At 40.0% G+C, this 14,729-nt stretch overlaps 1 protein-coding gene across 1 annotated transcript; it reads right to left on the bottom strand.

Annotated features, from left to right (window-relative positions):
- Positions 1 to 6,434: 6,434 nt before the first annotated feature.
- LOC306848852 (taste receptor type 1 member 1-like) lies at positions 6,435 to 14,153 on the bottom strand (the record flags this gene model as incomplete). Its single annotated transcript, XM_079383600.1, has 6 exons — positions 6,435 to 7,369; positions 7,886 to 8,006; positions 12,177 to 12,386; positions 12,688 to 13,440; positions 13,551 to 13,848; positions 13,972 to 14,153. The coding sequence occupies 6 exons, from the start codon at positions 14,151 to 14,153 to the stop codon at positions 6,435 to 6,437; spliced, it is 2,499 nt and encodes an 832-aa protein (XP_079239726.1).
- Positions 14,154 to 14,729: the final 576 nt, after the last annotated feature.

Below are 14,729 nucleotides of genomic sequence, written 5' to 3'. Positions count from 1 at the left end.
TAGTTTAATGAGTTATTAAAAGTTCCTGAGAAGAATCCATTGCTATGTTTCCTGCCTACATGACGACATGACATACATTGGCGATGAAGAGTTTTTTTCGGGGGTTTTTTGCGCAAAGGTTTATCAAAGATGGAGTCATGAAGTGTTCCATTTCCAAGTCCTTTTTTACCTTGTCCCAGTGAGCCTGCTATACCACTAGTTACATGGCTGAAGATGTTCCAGAACTACATGCTAGTCAATGGAGCGAATTGAGATTCCTGGCCAGAAGCCAGAAAATGGGCCTTGCTTCTTCATTGCCCTTGAACAAAATGCCAGAGACCGTTTTATATATTGCCCAACACCGGTGACACTCTAGCAGACGCTATTAAAGCTCTGGAAAAACATTTAATTCCCAAAAGAAATGTTGTCGAGCCAAGACATGCTTTCAGGAAATGAGTACAAGGGACAGATGAAACAGTAGTACAATATTGCAGCACTGAGAGACTTGGCTACAGCTTGTGAATTTAGATGATACCTTAGATGATATGCTGCATGACCAACTAGTTGAAAACGTTGCCAACCCTCGCATTTGGGAAAGGCTATCAGTGGATTCGAAACTGACAATGGAAACTGATTACAATAGCCACATAGCTAGAGGCCGCTGATGCCCAGACAAAATCGATGGCTTTAAGCACCTCCGCTCCAGTACAAGCCATGCTTTCTCCTCCTGCATCAGGCCAACAGCATCCCAAAGCCAAAGTAAGTACCTCATCAAAAATTCCTGCTTCTGCTCCGTCAGCTCGAACATGTTTCTGTTGTTGCTCTAATGGACATCTAGCGAATGCACAAAATTGCCCTGCTGCATTTGCTAAATGTAGAAATTGCAATAAGACTAGGGATGGGCATTTTTAGCAATTTCTTATTTCGATCATCGATAGGTTTTAAAAACAAGTAATCAAGTACTCAGGGGGCGAGGCATGTCTGACCTTAGCGGAGATGATGAAAATATCTGGAGACTGTTATGAAACTAAATGTTAAAAATAAAAATATAAAAGAAGAGTCTTAGTACGCACATCCAAAAATGTCTTGGCCAGGTGCAAGAACAAAGGGTATCATCAAATAATAGAACAACGATCTGCACACTGTTTTTATTCAAATAAATTTAAAAGGGGCAACGTTTCGGTCAAAGACCTTCATCAGGAAAACACACATACATGCAAAGGCAACAGCTCACTAAGTACTCGGATTCAAATAGAGTTCCAATTGATTACACCTGTTAGCAATCAATGTCAACCATGTGAGCAGCTATAGTATATCACAATTGAAATAGACAACCACACTGAGGCAAAAATCTAAATACAAACACAATATTAGAAAATCCCCAAACGATCATAAGACAACACCCAAATAGTCCCCCATCCTTTTTATAATTTACAGTTACTTAGTCTCGTTTGTACCTAATATAGTTATGCATTGATTAATTCTATCAACAACATTCACCTTTCAATACAAAATATATCAATTAGAAACACGAGTTAAAATCAAGTTCTAAATTCAAAACCTTAGGTGAAAGAGTCCCTAGTGAAAAATAAATATACTTAATTGTATTTAAAATATATTTATTTCATGATAAGTATACTAAAAAACAGACTGACATGTCTATACTAACTGAAAATACAGTCTAAATGTAGTTATTTTATGCTTTCGTCAAGCACAAACTTAGTGCACTACAAATTCATTTGTAAAATACTATACTTTTTACAAATGCATTTGGGGAAGGATGAAATATGTGATCCTGGACCACAAAACCAGTTTTAAGTCGCTGGGGTATATTTGTAGCAAAAGCCAACAATACATTGCATGGGTCAAAATTATCGATTTTTCTTTTATGCCAAAAATCATTAGGATATTAAGTAGAGATGTAACGCCACACCAGCAGAGGGAGCCCTAGTACTGACTGTTACTGCTCCCTCTGCTTCCTCTATGGTTACTTTCTGTTTGGCGGCCATATAAAGAGGGTCATGCCAAACAGGCCTTTGCGAAGTCTTGTTCCTCTGTATTTGGAAACTACTGAGCGTTTTCATTTTCTTGTTTTTGCCTTGCCTGTGTTTTGGACTCTGAACTGTTCTCTTGGTTTTTGATTGTTTGCCGCCTGCCTTGACCATTGCCTGTGTTTCTGTTTGCTCTTTTGCCTTGCCCTGGAGATTATTGTTTGCCTGTGTTCGACCCTGCCTGCCTTGACCACGATCTGTATAATAAAACTTGCGATTGGATCTTATCCCTGTTGTCACGCTCCAGTCCTCGTTACAGAAGGCTTCGCCTACCACAGATCCAGCAGCTTTACTATCAACTATGAATCCTGAGGATTGTCTCATGCGCCTCCGTCAAGGTTGAACTGCCCATTGAAGATTATGTGGCTAAGTTTTGTGAACTTTCCTATCAGACAGACTTTAAGGAAAGCTTCTTGAAAGACATTTTTAGGTTTGGACTGAGTAAGGAAATATCACGCTTAATGCCACGAAATACCCATCACTGGACTTGTTATATTGACTTTGCTTTGTGTTTGAGTGACTCTGCACTTACTGTGGGGAGTGCTGATGAGGAACCCGGCTATCCTCCAGCATCCTCCACACAAGAGTATTTGGACGTCATGTCTGGAATTATTCAAGTTACGTCAGAGTCTACACCGCCTGCTCATGTCCTTCCTGCCAAGCCAAGACGAGCTCACGTGAAGCCTAAGTCTACTCAAGTCACGCTTTCCAAGCCACAGTCTGCTCACGTCAGGCCTGCCAAGTCACACTTTGCTCATGTCATGCCTGCCAAGCCACAGTCTGTTTATGTCACGTCTGCTAAGCCACAGCCTGCAAATGTTGCGTCTGCCAAGCCAGGACTTACTCATGTCACCTCTGTCAAGGCAAATCCTGCTAACATCATGCCTGCTAACCCGAAACCTGCCAAAATCACGCCTGCCACGCCACAGCTTGCTAATGTCATGTCTGCTACACCAGGACCTGCTCACGTCATGCCAGTTAAGTCACAGTTTACTCCTGTCATGTTTAACACATCACCGTCTGATTACATGTCTACCAACCCAGAGTCTGATAACGTCATGTCTGCTACCCCAGGGCCTGCTCACGTTATGCTGGCTACTCAGGAGATTCTCCGTAACATGGCCGCTATTCAAGAGCTCCATCTTAAGATAGCTGCTACGCAAGAGTCTCTTGGGAAAATGGCCGCAGTTTTAGAGTCTGCTCACGTCATGCCTGCCCAGCCAGAGCCTGCTCACGTCACGCCTGTCCAGCCAGAGTCTACAGGGCCTGCTCACGTCACGCCTGTCCAGCCAGAGTCTACAGGGCCTACTCGCGTCACGCCGGAATACCTGGCCAAGATGGCCACCATGCCTGCGCCTCGCCATGTCACGGCTGTCAATCCAAAAACTGTGTACAAAATGGCCACCATACAAGAGTCACATCTCAGAAGATTTTCCACAGTCTCATCAAATCACAGCTGATGTTAAAGAGCCAAGTCAAGTTGTAGCCATTGTTAAAGAATCAAGTCAAGTCATAACTGATGCCAACAAGCCAAGCCAAACCGCAGTTGATCGTCACGAGTCAAGCCAAGCCACAATTGATCGTCAGGAGGCAAGCCAAGCCACAGTTGATCCTCGCGAGTCCAGCCAAGGCACAGCTCTTCAGCCAGAGTCAGGTCACTTCTCAGCTCTTCAGCCAGAGTCACGCCACGTCTCAGCTCTCCAGCCAGAGTCACGCCATGTCTCAACAGAACTGCCAAAGTCTGTCACACCCAGATATTTAAAGTCAATCCTTCGAATCCCTTGCCTGGTGTCTAGCGTGAGGGAGGTACCCTGACCACCCAGCTAGCCATCTTAACCAGAGACCACCAGCGTGACTGGGACCGACACATACACCTGATACTCTGGGCCTACCGAACAGCAGTTCAAGAGTTTACTGGGTGCACACCAGCTTCCCTTATGTTCGGCCGGGAACTACGATCACCTCTGGAATTGGTTTTTGGCCCCCCACCCAAACCAGAGATTCCTGGGGTACCGGTATTGGAGTATTTGCAAAAGCTGCGGAATAGACTCCATGTAGTACATGAGGCAACCCGGGACCGACAGGGAGCTGCATTAGCCAAGCAGAAAAGGGCGTATGATGTCCACAGTAACAACAGAGACTTTGCTGCTGGGGACAGAGTTTGGGTTTACACCCCTAAAAAGAAAAAGGGCTACTCTCTGAAGCTCTACAGTCACTGGCACGGCCCATGTGAGGTGCTAGCCAAGATTTCTGATGTTGTGTACCGGGTCAAGCTGGGAGGACAACGACGGCGAACAGTAGTGCTCCATCGTTATCGACTTGCCCCGTGCCATCACCGGGCCATGGAACGCTCTGACAAGAGCCCAGAGGAGGATGTATCGCAGGCAAGCACAGCACCACACGAACCCTATTCCCCGGTTGGTCCACCTGCTACGGCGGCAGAGGGACGGCCTCAGTGACAGCGGAGACTACCAAGATTCTCACGAGACTACATCTGTGACACTACTCGTATATAAGTGCGGATGAAGGACTAGAGCTTTTGCAGTCAGAGAGTAATGCGCGCTACTGAGTTCTTTTATGGACACTGGGACAGTTGTCTTTTAAGGGAGGGGTAGAGTAGAGACTTTATTATCATGTGGAAACTGCTGTTATTTGTTTTGCACCGGCAATGATAGTGTTAATGCGGGGAGTTCAGGACCCGGAAGGGAGAGACGAGCGAGATAGTTAGGCTGGTGCGTCTGTAAACAGTTGTTCTGCGTTCTAATTAAACGAGGATACATGGAACGTATTTGTCTGTCATTCTTCAGATGTTACAATACATTTAGTACAAAATTAGTTGTTCCAATTTAGCAGACTTTAAGTATACCAATTTATAGTGTGCCACAAATATTTATTTGTACTAAATTACATATGAATAAATTGTGCTTAAGTATACTATTTTCTTTTTATTTTTTTACCCACTAGGGGTATTTAGTGTGTAAATATAGTAAGTTTCTCTTTTTCGTAAAATGTTGACATCACCACCTCTCCTGGGTACTTTGTTCAATTCCAATATACCTAAGTGTGAAAAGGTTATGCCTTTTTGAACTAAAATGTACTGCTACCACTTTTTAAAGGGGTCCTATTATGCTTTTTCACTTTTTGAATTTTAGTCAGTGTATAGTGTGCATGTTTGGACATAAAAAGATCTACAAAGTTTCAAAGTCCACTCCAAAGGGAGATATTTCGTTTTTAAAAAATCCCTTTTCAAGAACTACAATGAACGGCTCAGCACCATTCTAATCGGGCGAGACTTGTGCGTTCAGAAAAAGGTCTATATCCATGTGTGCAAAGGTTCTGCGCGATCTTATATTGTGATATAGCAATATAGACAAACTTGCTGTTTTAGCAAGGGGCAGGGCAGTACTGAAACGCCGTTCGCCAATCACAATGTACCGGGACGGCTAACCAATCACAACACATTTCATTTTTTGGAAGGCAGGCCTTCATCAAACCCGGAACTAATCGAGCCGTTTGTGCCAGTCTGGGGCGAAAGGTATTTGTAATAATCTAAATTATGTGAAAAATAATTCAATTTTCGAACCACCAATTATACTGCTTCGATGTTCTGCAGTCCTAGTTTTTAAAGCACGTTGTGTCTTTCCGCTAACCCACATAGACATTTTATCATATAAATAACATTTTTAGTAGTACAAGTGATGACACCCTTAAAGTAAATGACACAGAGGATAAGAGGAATTCCTATTCTCTGTTTTTATTTGAGCTCCAAAGTATAAGGCCTGTTGCATTGGAACATTCTCTTGCCGTTTACTGTTGCTGTCCGGAACTATTTTTTATTTATTTTTTTAGTGGAAGAAGTGGTAAACAAATATTTTGAGACCAGTTTAAACATTTGTTATGTTATCTATGTTCTATTGTGAATAAAAAATATTGGCTCATGTGATTTGAAGTTATTTTAGTTTTCAGTTTATTAAAATTAAAAAAAAAAACTTCCCAACATTTCTGGAATTTGGGTTGTATTTAATCAAAACAACCCAACCGCAGTTTGATTGATATTACTTGGAATGTGTAGTAAAAACAAAAAAACGTGATTTCTGAAGAAGTTATCGCTTTTTGCAAATTAACTCTAAATTTTAACTTTTAATGCATTTTTAGAATATATTGCCATGCATTATTATGCACTGAATTACTTGGACACAAAGCTATGGAGTTAAGTTTTGAAAATGTTCTTTATTACAAGTTTAAAACAAACAAACTAAAAAAAAAAAACAGAAGCATTACATTCTCTATTCTCTAGTTTACCTATGTGTTTCTTTAAGATTGTGGTAACAATAGTGAAGGGTCTAAACTTGGATTTAACAGAGATTAAGAGTTAACTTTCTACACAAAGACTAATGTCTGATTCTAAGTCCTACTAATGGTTTGGGTGTAATTCTGAATAGATGTTTGAAAGTATGCAGGAGTGTTCTTTTGTGGTTGGAATATTATGATGTAAGATTTTGGTATAAAATAACTGAAGAGAATTCCATTTATACTGGATATCTGGGCCACTGCATTCAAAATGACAATGTATTTGCTTTTGAGAGTGAGGTATGCTGTGAAATATGCAATCCAGGTCAGATAGTACATAATGAGACTGAAAGTTATTGATTTGGCCTCATTGTAACTTTTTGGCAGATCTCTTCCCATGTAAGAAAACAATAGACACAGGAAACCTAGAAGCCAACCTAAGAACACAACTATGGTTATGGTTATAGTGTCCCCCCTTTCACAAATGAGCATAAGTTGATCTTTATAAGTCCATGAGTCTGTGATGAGTTTGACAGGATTGACAGTCATCCATATCACACAAGATATTAAATGAATTAAAGAAGCAAATGCAACAAAGAGCCACTGGCCATTGTGTTTTACCCAAAGGTTGTATACTTTAGGGAACTGAGTAGCCATTTTAAAAACACAAACAATTTGAAAGGAACGGACAGTTAAACAGGAAATACAGACAGTGAAGAAAAATGCATATATGGCATTTCTCAGAAGGCAAAATACAAATGTGGGTTTTCCAAAGAAAAAGAACACACTTATGCTAGACAAAATCAAACTGATCAACATGAGGAAACACATGCTGCCACCAGCAGACTTTACCACTGGTGTATCATAATTATAGGCAAAAAGCCTAAACATGGCAATAAGGAGCATAACTAGGCATGCGGCAGAAACCATGACAATGATGGAGGGGATTTCTGTGAACTGAGGATAGACAACAGAACGTGTCTTACACATTGCACTGCCTTCATCATACCATTCTTTCTCTGCACATGGAAAACAGGTGTAGGGGTCCCCTGAAAAAGAGTTAAATGTTTAGTATAATACTGTATTTTGGCAAAAGCAATACTAATAGTACCTGGATCTGGGAAAATATTTTGTCTTAAAATCACACATAAAAGAGCACAATAATTCTAGTAAAGTATTATGGTGATAGAATGGACTGAAAAAGCTTTAAGGGATATTCCACACCAAAAATGAACCCACCATCATGTAGTTCCAAAAATATTTGACTTTATTTCTTTGGAAGAACATAAAAGAAGATATTCTGAAACAAGCTGACAACAAAACACTCTCTATTGACTTCCACAATATTGACAAAAACATACAATGGAAGTTAATTGGAATGGAAAATTATCTCGTAAACAACATACTTCAAAATTTCTTCTTTAGTGTTATGTAGAAAGAAAAACAGAAATGTATATAGATTTGGAATGACATGCAGGAGAGTAAATGACGACAGAAATGTCATTTTTAGGTAAACTATACTTTTAAATATTAAGTTGTCATTGACTACCAATTTAGTTACTTACGAGAAAAATTCACATAGCTGTTAGGCGGGCATTTTTTACATGTAAAACAGCAACTATGAAAACCTTCAGTTTGCCTTGAATGTCCCACCTTACACTCAACAGAGCAGTTTGAGAAAGGAACCTTTAACAAACAGGAAAATGTGTTATTTTAAGTTTTCTTTAGCAGTTTTACACATTTCTATAAACTACGATCGGTGCAAACAATACAGCCTGAAAATATCTCATATTACGTATGTACAGTAACCATGGTTCCCAGAGAAGGGGAACACGGTGCTGCATCATGGAGTTGATACTATGAAGTGAAGTGAAGAGACATTCTGCCAAGTATGGTGACCTATACTCAGAATTCGTGCTCTGCATTTAACCCATCCAACGTGCACACACACAGCAGTGAACACACACACGGAGCAGTGGGCAGCCATTTATGCTGCGGCGCCCGGGGAGCAGTTGGGGGTTCGGTGCCTTGCTCAAGGGCACCTCAGTTGTGGTATTGAGGGTGGAGAGAGCGCTGGACATTCACTCCCCCCACCTACAATCCCTGCCGGACCGAGACTCGAACCCGCAACCTTTGGATTACGAGTCCGACTCTCTAACCATTAGGCCACGACTTCCCAATGGCAAACTCCATCAGTGTAACCACATTGAAGCATGTGTAATCATTGGTAGACAGTAGTCCACGATTTCACAAGTGTAGCATCTATGAGTATAAAAGGGCACCTGCAACACGTCATCAGCATCCAGACATGCGGAGAAGCCTGCATGGCAATGAGACAAAACGTCTCAACAAGGCTATCAGGGAGCTGGCTACTGATGGGAGCATTTTCATCTACAACTTTCAGTACAACCATCCTGCATGGGAGCTTCTAATAAATTTCCACAACCTAGATTCAACAACCTAGATTAATTAGGGGAGAAAACTCATCAGAATCAGTACAAGCTTTTATTTGCCAAGTGTGCGCAAATACACAAGGAATTTGTGTAACCTGACTTGCGTAAAGGCACTTCTCCTGGACTTATTATAGTTAATGGTAAATTGTAAAATTCGATAATGGCAAAGAGGGACATCATTGGCGATCCAACCCATTTGTAATACTCATTGTCTGGAGAGACCTATGGAAACACCCTACCAAAGGAGAGCATGCATCCCTTCTTCAAAACCTAACTCCAGCTGGGGATGGAGGTAAACAAAACAGAGAAAGAGTCGCCCATCATTGTTCCATTTACCCTGCTCTACCCTAAAGGGGTACTTAAGCAGCCTACTAAAGGGGACATACAAGGTGTTAAAAACCTCAGTAATTCATACTACATCCTTACTGCTGCTCTAAGAAGGGCATACATCCTTACTCAGGAAAGGGAGGTAAATGAGAGGATGTAATGCAGTTTGCACAGTAACTCTCATCACCCAGGCTCTAAACCCTAAAGGGAGTCAAAGGGGAGCTTTGGCGTAAGACTCCAATGCACCTAGGGGAGGGAAGCTCAACCCTGCCTTGAGTAAGGTGACCAGACGGGCCACTTCCCGGGGTCATGTTCTGCACAGGTTTTCTAAATTGCCTAAACCAGGTGTTGGTTGTTTGCACTGCGCCAATTGATCATTGTCTGACATCAGAGTACAGCGAGAGCAAGGGAGCAGAGCAGACAGCTCCATGCTTTCGAATCGCTCTCGTGGTGCTTTGATGTTGTACAAAAATCGATCGGCGCAGCACAAACAAACAACATGTGGTTATTTTAGGCAATCTTCATCACACCGAGATAAATACATCCTGCCGTCAGTGGAACAGATACTTGGAATGTTGGCTGGTGCACAAATTTTAAGTAAGCTAGATGCCAATATGGGATTCTGGCAGATACTGTTGTCAGAGGAGTCTGCACGGTACACAACATTCATAACCCCATTTGGTCTCTATTTCTTCAGACGGCTTCCCTTTGGAATAACTTCTGCACCCGAACACTTCCAGAATAAAATGGCTACAGAAGTCACGGAGGGGCTGCACATAGGGGCATCACTCTCAATTTTGAGAAGTGCAAGTTGTCAAAGCAGAGAGTGCATTTCTTAGGACACATCATTTCTGCTGAAGTAATTAGTCCTGACCCAATGAAGACCACAGCTATCAGAAACATGACTGAGCCCCCCAATTGTGAGCGAATTGAGGAGTTTCCTGGGAATGGTAAATCAGCTAGGGAGGTTCATTCCCCAACTGGCCGACAAAGATAAAGCTCTTCGCGACCTGCTGTCGAAAAAGAACTGTTGGATCTGGGACACAGAACAGGCCAAAGCTTTTCAGACTTTGAAAGTCTGAAAAGTCGTCTCCACAGTGATTTATGACATGAACAGAGATTGTAAAGTGTCGGCGGATGCTTCGTCCTATGGTCTAGGGGCTGTCCTTATGCAGAGGTGTCAGGACAGATGGAAACCGATAGCTTATGCATCAAGATCTCTCATTCCGACTGAGCAAAGTATGCACAAGTGGAAAAAGAGGTGTTGGGTCTCACAAGGGCATGCGAAAGATTCAGAGACTTTCTCATTGGCAAGCACTTCGAAATGGAGACCAATCACAAGCCATTACTGAGTCTCTTAGGAGCACAAGCTCTGGATGCTTGTATCCAGAGGTTTAAAATGCGATTGATGCGGTACTCCTACTCCATCGTTCATGTGCCTGGAAAGAGCTTGTGGATAGCTGACACTCTGTCACGTGCTCCTGTAAAATAGAATGAGACACAAGAAGACAGAGAACTCTTGGAGGACACGAACATATATGTAGACTCACTCATGGAAAATTTACCAGCAAGTACAATTTGTTTGATAGCATCTGCTTCTACCCTGCCTACCTGCATCCACTTGATTGAAGCTGCCATGCGGCTTTAGCAGACATAGGACCTGAACCACAAGGTGCAAAATACCTGACTTTCATTCTTTTTTTAACAAGAAAAAAGGACACAAATGAGAGGAGAGCTCCCTCCTGGCAAGCTTATCACAGTGAGTGCACTCAGCTCCTTCAAGAGTCAAATGAGCTCACTCTATTGGCAAGGTGTAAGGTATAAAAAGGCTCACTAACGTATGTATGAGGCGGCAGTGGAAGTGGATTTTTAAAAACACCTGCCTCAACTATCTCTTTATCTAATTCCTCAGATTGGAAGAGTGGCTTCCTCAACGTGCATGACAGCAACAGAGCTAGTTGGGAAAGCTCAAAAAGGAAAACACTCCAGTCAGACTCCTCCCCCAATGATTATTAGTGTGTTTACATGTGCTTCAGACACCAGTCATAATGATAGTATTCCCTATAGCCAGGGCCGCATTAATGCACATGTAACAACATACAGTGCGAGTTCAGTAATTTGCGTGGATGTAATCTGTGTCAGTTGAAGGTTTTAGATTAAGGTGCTGCTTCAAAGTCTCAATTTTAAATCCGGGGATGGAAAAATAGGAATCATCCTATTGCTTAAATGTGATCATTAAACTTTATATGGCTGTGATTTAATTAATTAAACATGAGCACATCATGTTTTAAAATAAAAACGCAGTTAGCAATCACCAAACAGTCCACATTTATGCCAACACGTTGTGTTGTTTTGTTCTACTGATGATGAATAATGAATATTTTGTGTGATTTATGGTGTTTAAATCATACCTGTAAACTCACATACCTGTGAACAGTTTTGTGAATGTTAACTGGCATATTAACAAGGAAAAAAAAAAGAAATAAATATAATTGTCAAGAAGCTTAAAAAAAAAAAAGGTTTTCTGGGGTAGGGGGGCCTACCGTAATGTTGTAACCAGGGGGCTCTGGTTATCTAAAGGCGCCCCATAGCGTCAACTCCACAATGCAGCGTTGAAGCTAAGCTTCAACAGGAAAATTAACACAATCTAATATTCATAAAATGACTATAGATTACAAAATACAAACTACAATTACCTCCAACACACACACAGTTCTTAGATCTTGCTTTCATAACTGTCAACAGACTAAAATAAGGCCATACAGATCTTATTGAAATGGAATCAAATTGATATCTGCTGCATGGATTAGTAACTTAAGTAGATAAAACTTAAGATGGAAGGAAATTCTTTGTATTTGGTCAACTGTAACAATGGTCAACTATTTCATAGCCCAAAGAAAAACTGTTGAAGTGTGCTGCTGAAGTTTGTAATCTCCTCAACAGTAAACCTCACTCACTCATCATGACAATAAATTGTTTTGCTAAAATAGAAGTTTGTTAATAGACTTTCACTTGGAGAAACATAACATTTATTGAGAAAAACTGTAAAGCTGAAGGCTCAACAAAAAAGACTTACAGAACCATTGTTATGCCAGCGAATGAAAGAGTTGATGGTAAAAGTAATTTCTGTATGTTTATCATATGTGCCAACCATCTCAAACTGTGGAGGATTCACATCAGTGCGCCAGAGCACAACTGCATAACTGATCGTTGGATCATAATTATCATCGTATTTCACCTGACGGCCACTGAGTGGAAAATCCAATTTCTTTATCTCTCCCAGAAGCTGTTGTGAGGTGTGTTCAAATAAAAAAAGACAAACAATTTATGATGCTATCATATTATATTATATTACATTATATCATATTATTAATATTAATATAACATTACTATAACATTAATAAAAGTAATATTACTTTTGTTTTACTCAGTTATAAAAATATATAATAAATAAAATAGTGTAAGTAATAAAACAATATAATGCACAGTATATAGTTTCATAAAAAAACTATTATTTATTAATTAATTAAAACATTGTTACTTCAATAATGTATTAAAAATAATATTTGAAATTCAACTTCACTTACCATATATGGCTTGGTCACTGTGTTTTTGTGGCATTCATTCTTGTTGCACTGCAGAACTTTATGTAATGCATGAGCTATGGTATACACTGCAGCATAGACGGCAAAGGAGAGTGTGGGATTTTCATTTATAATCTCTTCTGCAGTCAACAATGAGCAGTAATCACAAACTTGATTACATGTCTTACTGTTCCCCAGGACTTCCCTCTCAGCTCTATCATTATGGCCAACATCAGTTGTTCCTCTGGCTTTATGGACAAATTCATTAAATCCAGGTACTGACAAGAGTCTTTCTGTAATGCCAATAACTGTACCAATTTTCCCGATTCCTGGCTCTCTTGGAAGCTGCTGATTCATAGACCATGCTTGACTTGCAATCCATACTTTGTCTTGGATATTGTTTGCTATGGCTGCTTTGATAATTTTGCTTGCATATTGTGGCAAAGCAAAAACTACAATGACATTGATGTTGAGCTTATTAATCTTTTTAAGTGTTAGACTGTAGTTTGTGTTTAGATTTAGACCCTCTTGATAGGCCAAACAAATGCCAGTATTGTTTATATACTTGTTAAACAGCTTTAGTCCATCTGAACTGTAATCATCTTGGCTACCAATAAATGCAACCCAGTTCCATCCAAACCACCGTATGATGTGAATAATCATCTCTAATAGGTCTTTGTTGCTAGGAATTGTTCTTACAAAAGAAGGGTAATGAAGTTTATTGCTGAACGCATAGCTAGAAGCTCCATAATTCACCTTTGAAAAAGAACACACACACACACACATATATAGTAACTTTGTGGTGCTGAACAAAATGTACGAAGTAAGTGTGCTTGTTGTAAATCTTACAAAAAGAAACAATTTACCATTGGTATAAGGTCCATTGTGACCAGTGGTGCAATAGTCATAGTTCTTGTGCTTCCATATGGCCCTGTTAAAGCAATCACTTTAGGCTGATAGTTGTTGAGTTTTTCTTTAAGTTTTATCGATCCATTCTTTGAAATAAAACTTAAGACTGAATTGAAATTCTTTGTGTTAGAACAATGGTCAAAAATTTCATAACCCAGAGAAACATTAGGCAGAAGAGTTGTGGAATTATTAATCTCTTCAACAGCAAACCTCATTACTTGCAACATGTGAGGAACCGTGCCTTGAAAAAAATCAGTGAGAATGTTAATAGCATGTAATTGAATATTTAGTGTAGCAATGAGCACTTTGAGGATATGCAGCTTTGATTTAAAATACTATGCATTGATAACCCTAGACTGGTAAAAGGTCCTTGCTTACCTGAAACATTCAGTGGTCTCTGCTGAAAACAGGGCTGTTTCATGTTCAATTTCATGTAAAGGGAAAAGGCCACCCAATAAGTAATCTCCCTCCAGGCTGAAGTCAGAAGTTGACCAAGACATTTTGAAAAAGAAACAATTAGTAAAGCCCACAAGCAAAATATAAATGCTACTGAGAACCATGTTTAAAGACGGGCCGTTGGTCCTGAAACAAGGATGAGTAGTGGCTAGCTGTTTGACGGCAGTCAGGCTCATATTCTAAACTTAATTTTCTTAAAACACATTTCAATTTGCTTAAACCAGCATATTCAATGATACAAATGTCCATTTCCATATGTAACTCGCAAAGCATGTCAATGATTTTTTAAACAGAGCATTACACCACAAACATGTCCTCCTACATTTTTTCAAATTCTTTAATTTACAAATCAAACTTAATGGCCTTCCTGGAGGCTGAACACCAGAGCTGAAATTGGACTTCAGATGGACTAGGGAAACAGCAACACTATCACTGTTTGCATAAACTTTACATTTTTAAGTGTATGTGTGTGTGTGTGTGTGTGTTTAAGAAAACCCATAAATTTGAATATATTTACATATCTGGCATTAATCTAGATTTGTCACCCCACAAGTGTCACATCAAACTACCATGTCTAAGACATTATATCAGTACTGTGCAGCACATATGCTCTATTATTTTGATATAAGTAACTAGAAATTATGGTTTGTGTAAATTAGTTTTTTGTAAATTCTGAATTT

This window comes from Barbus barbus (genome assembly GCF_936440315.1).
Source record: "Barbus barbus genome assembly, chromosome: 29".
Classification (NCBI taxonomy): Eukaryota; Metazoa; Chordata; class Actinopteri; order Cypriniformes; family Cyprinidae; genus Barbus; species Barbus barbus.
This window is presented reverse-complemented; position numbering and strand designations above follow the sequence as displayed.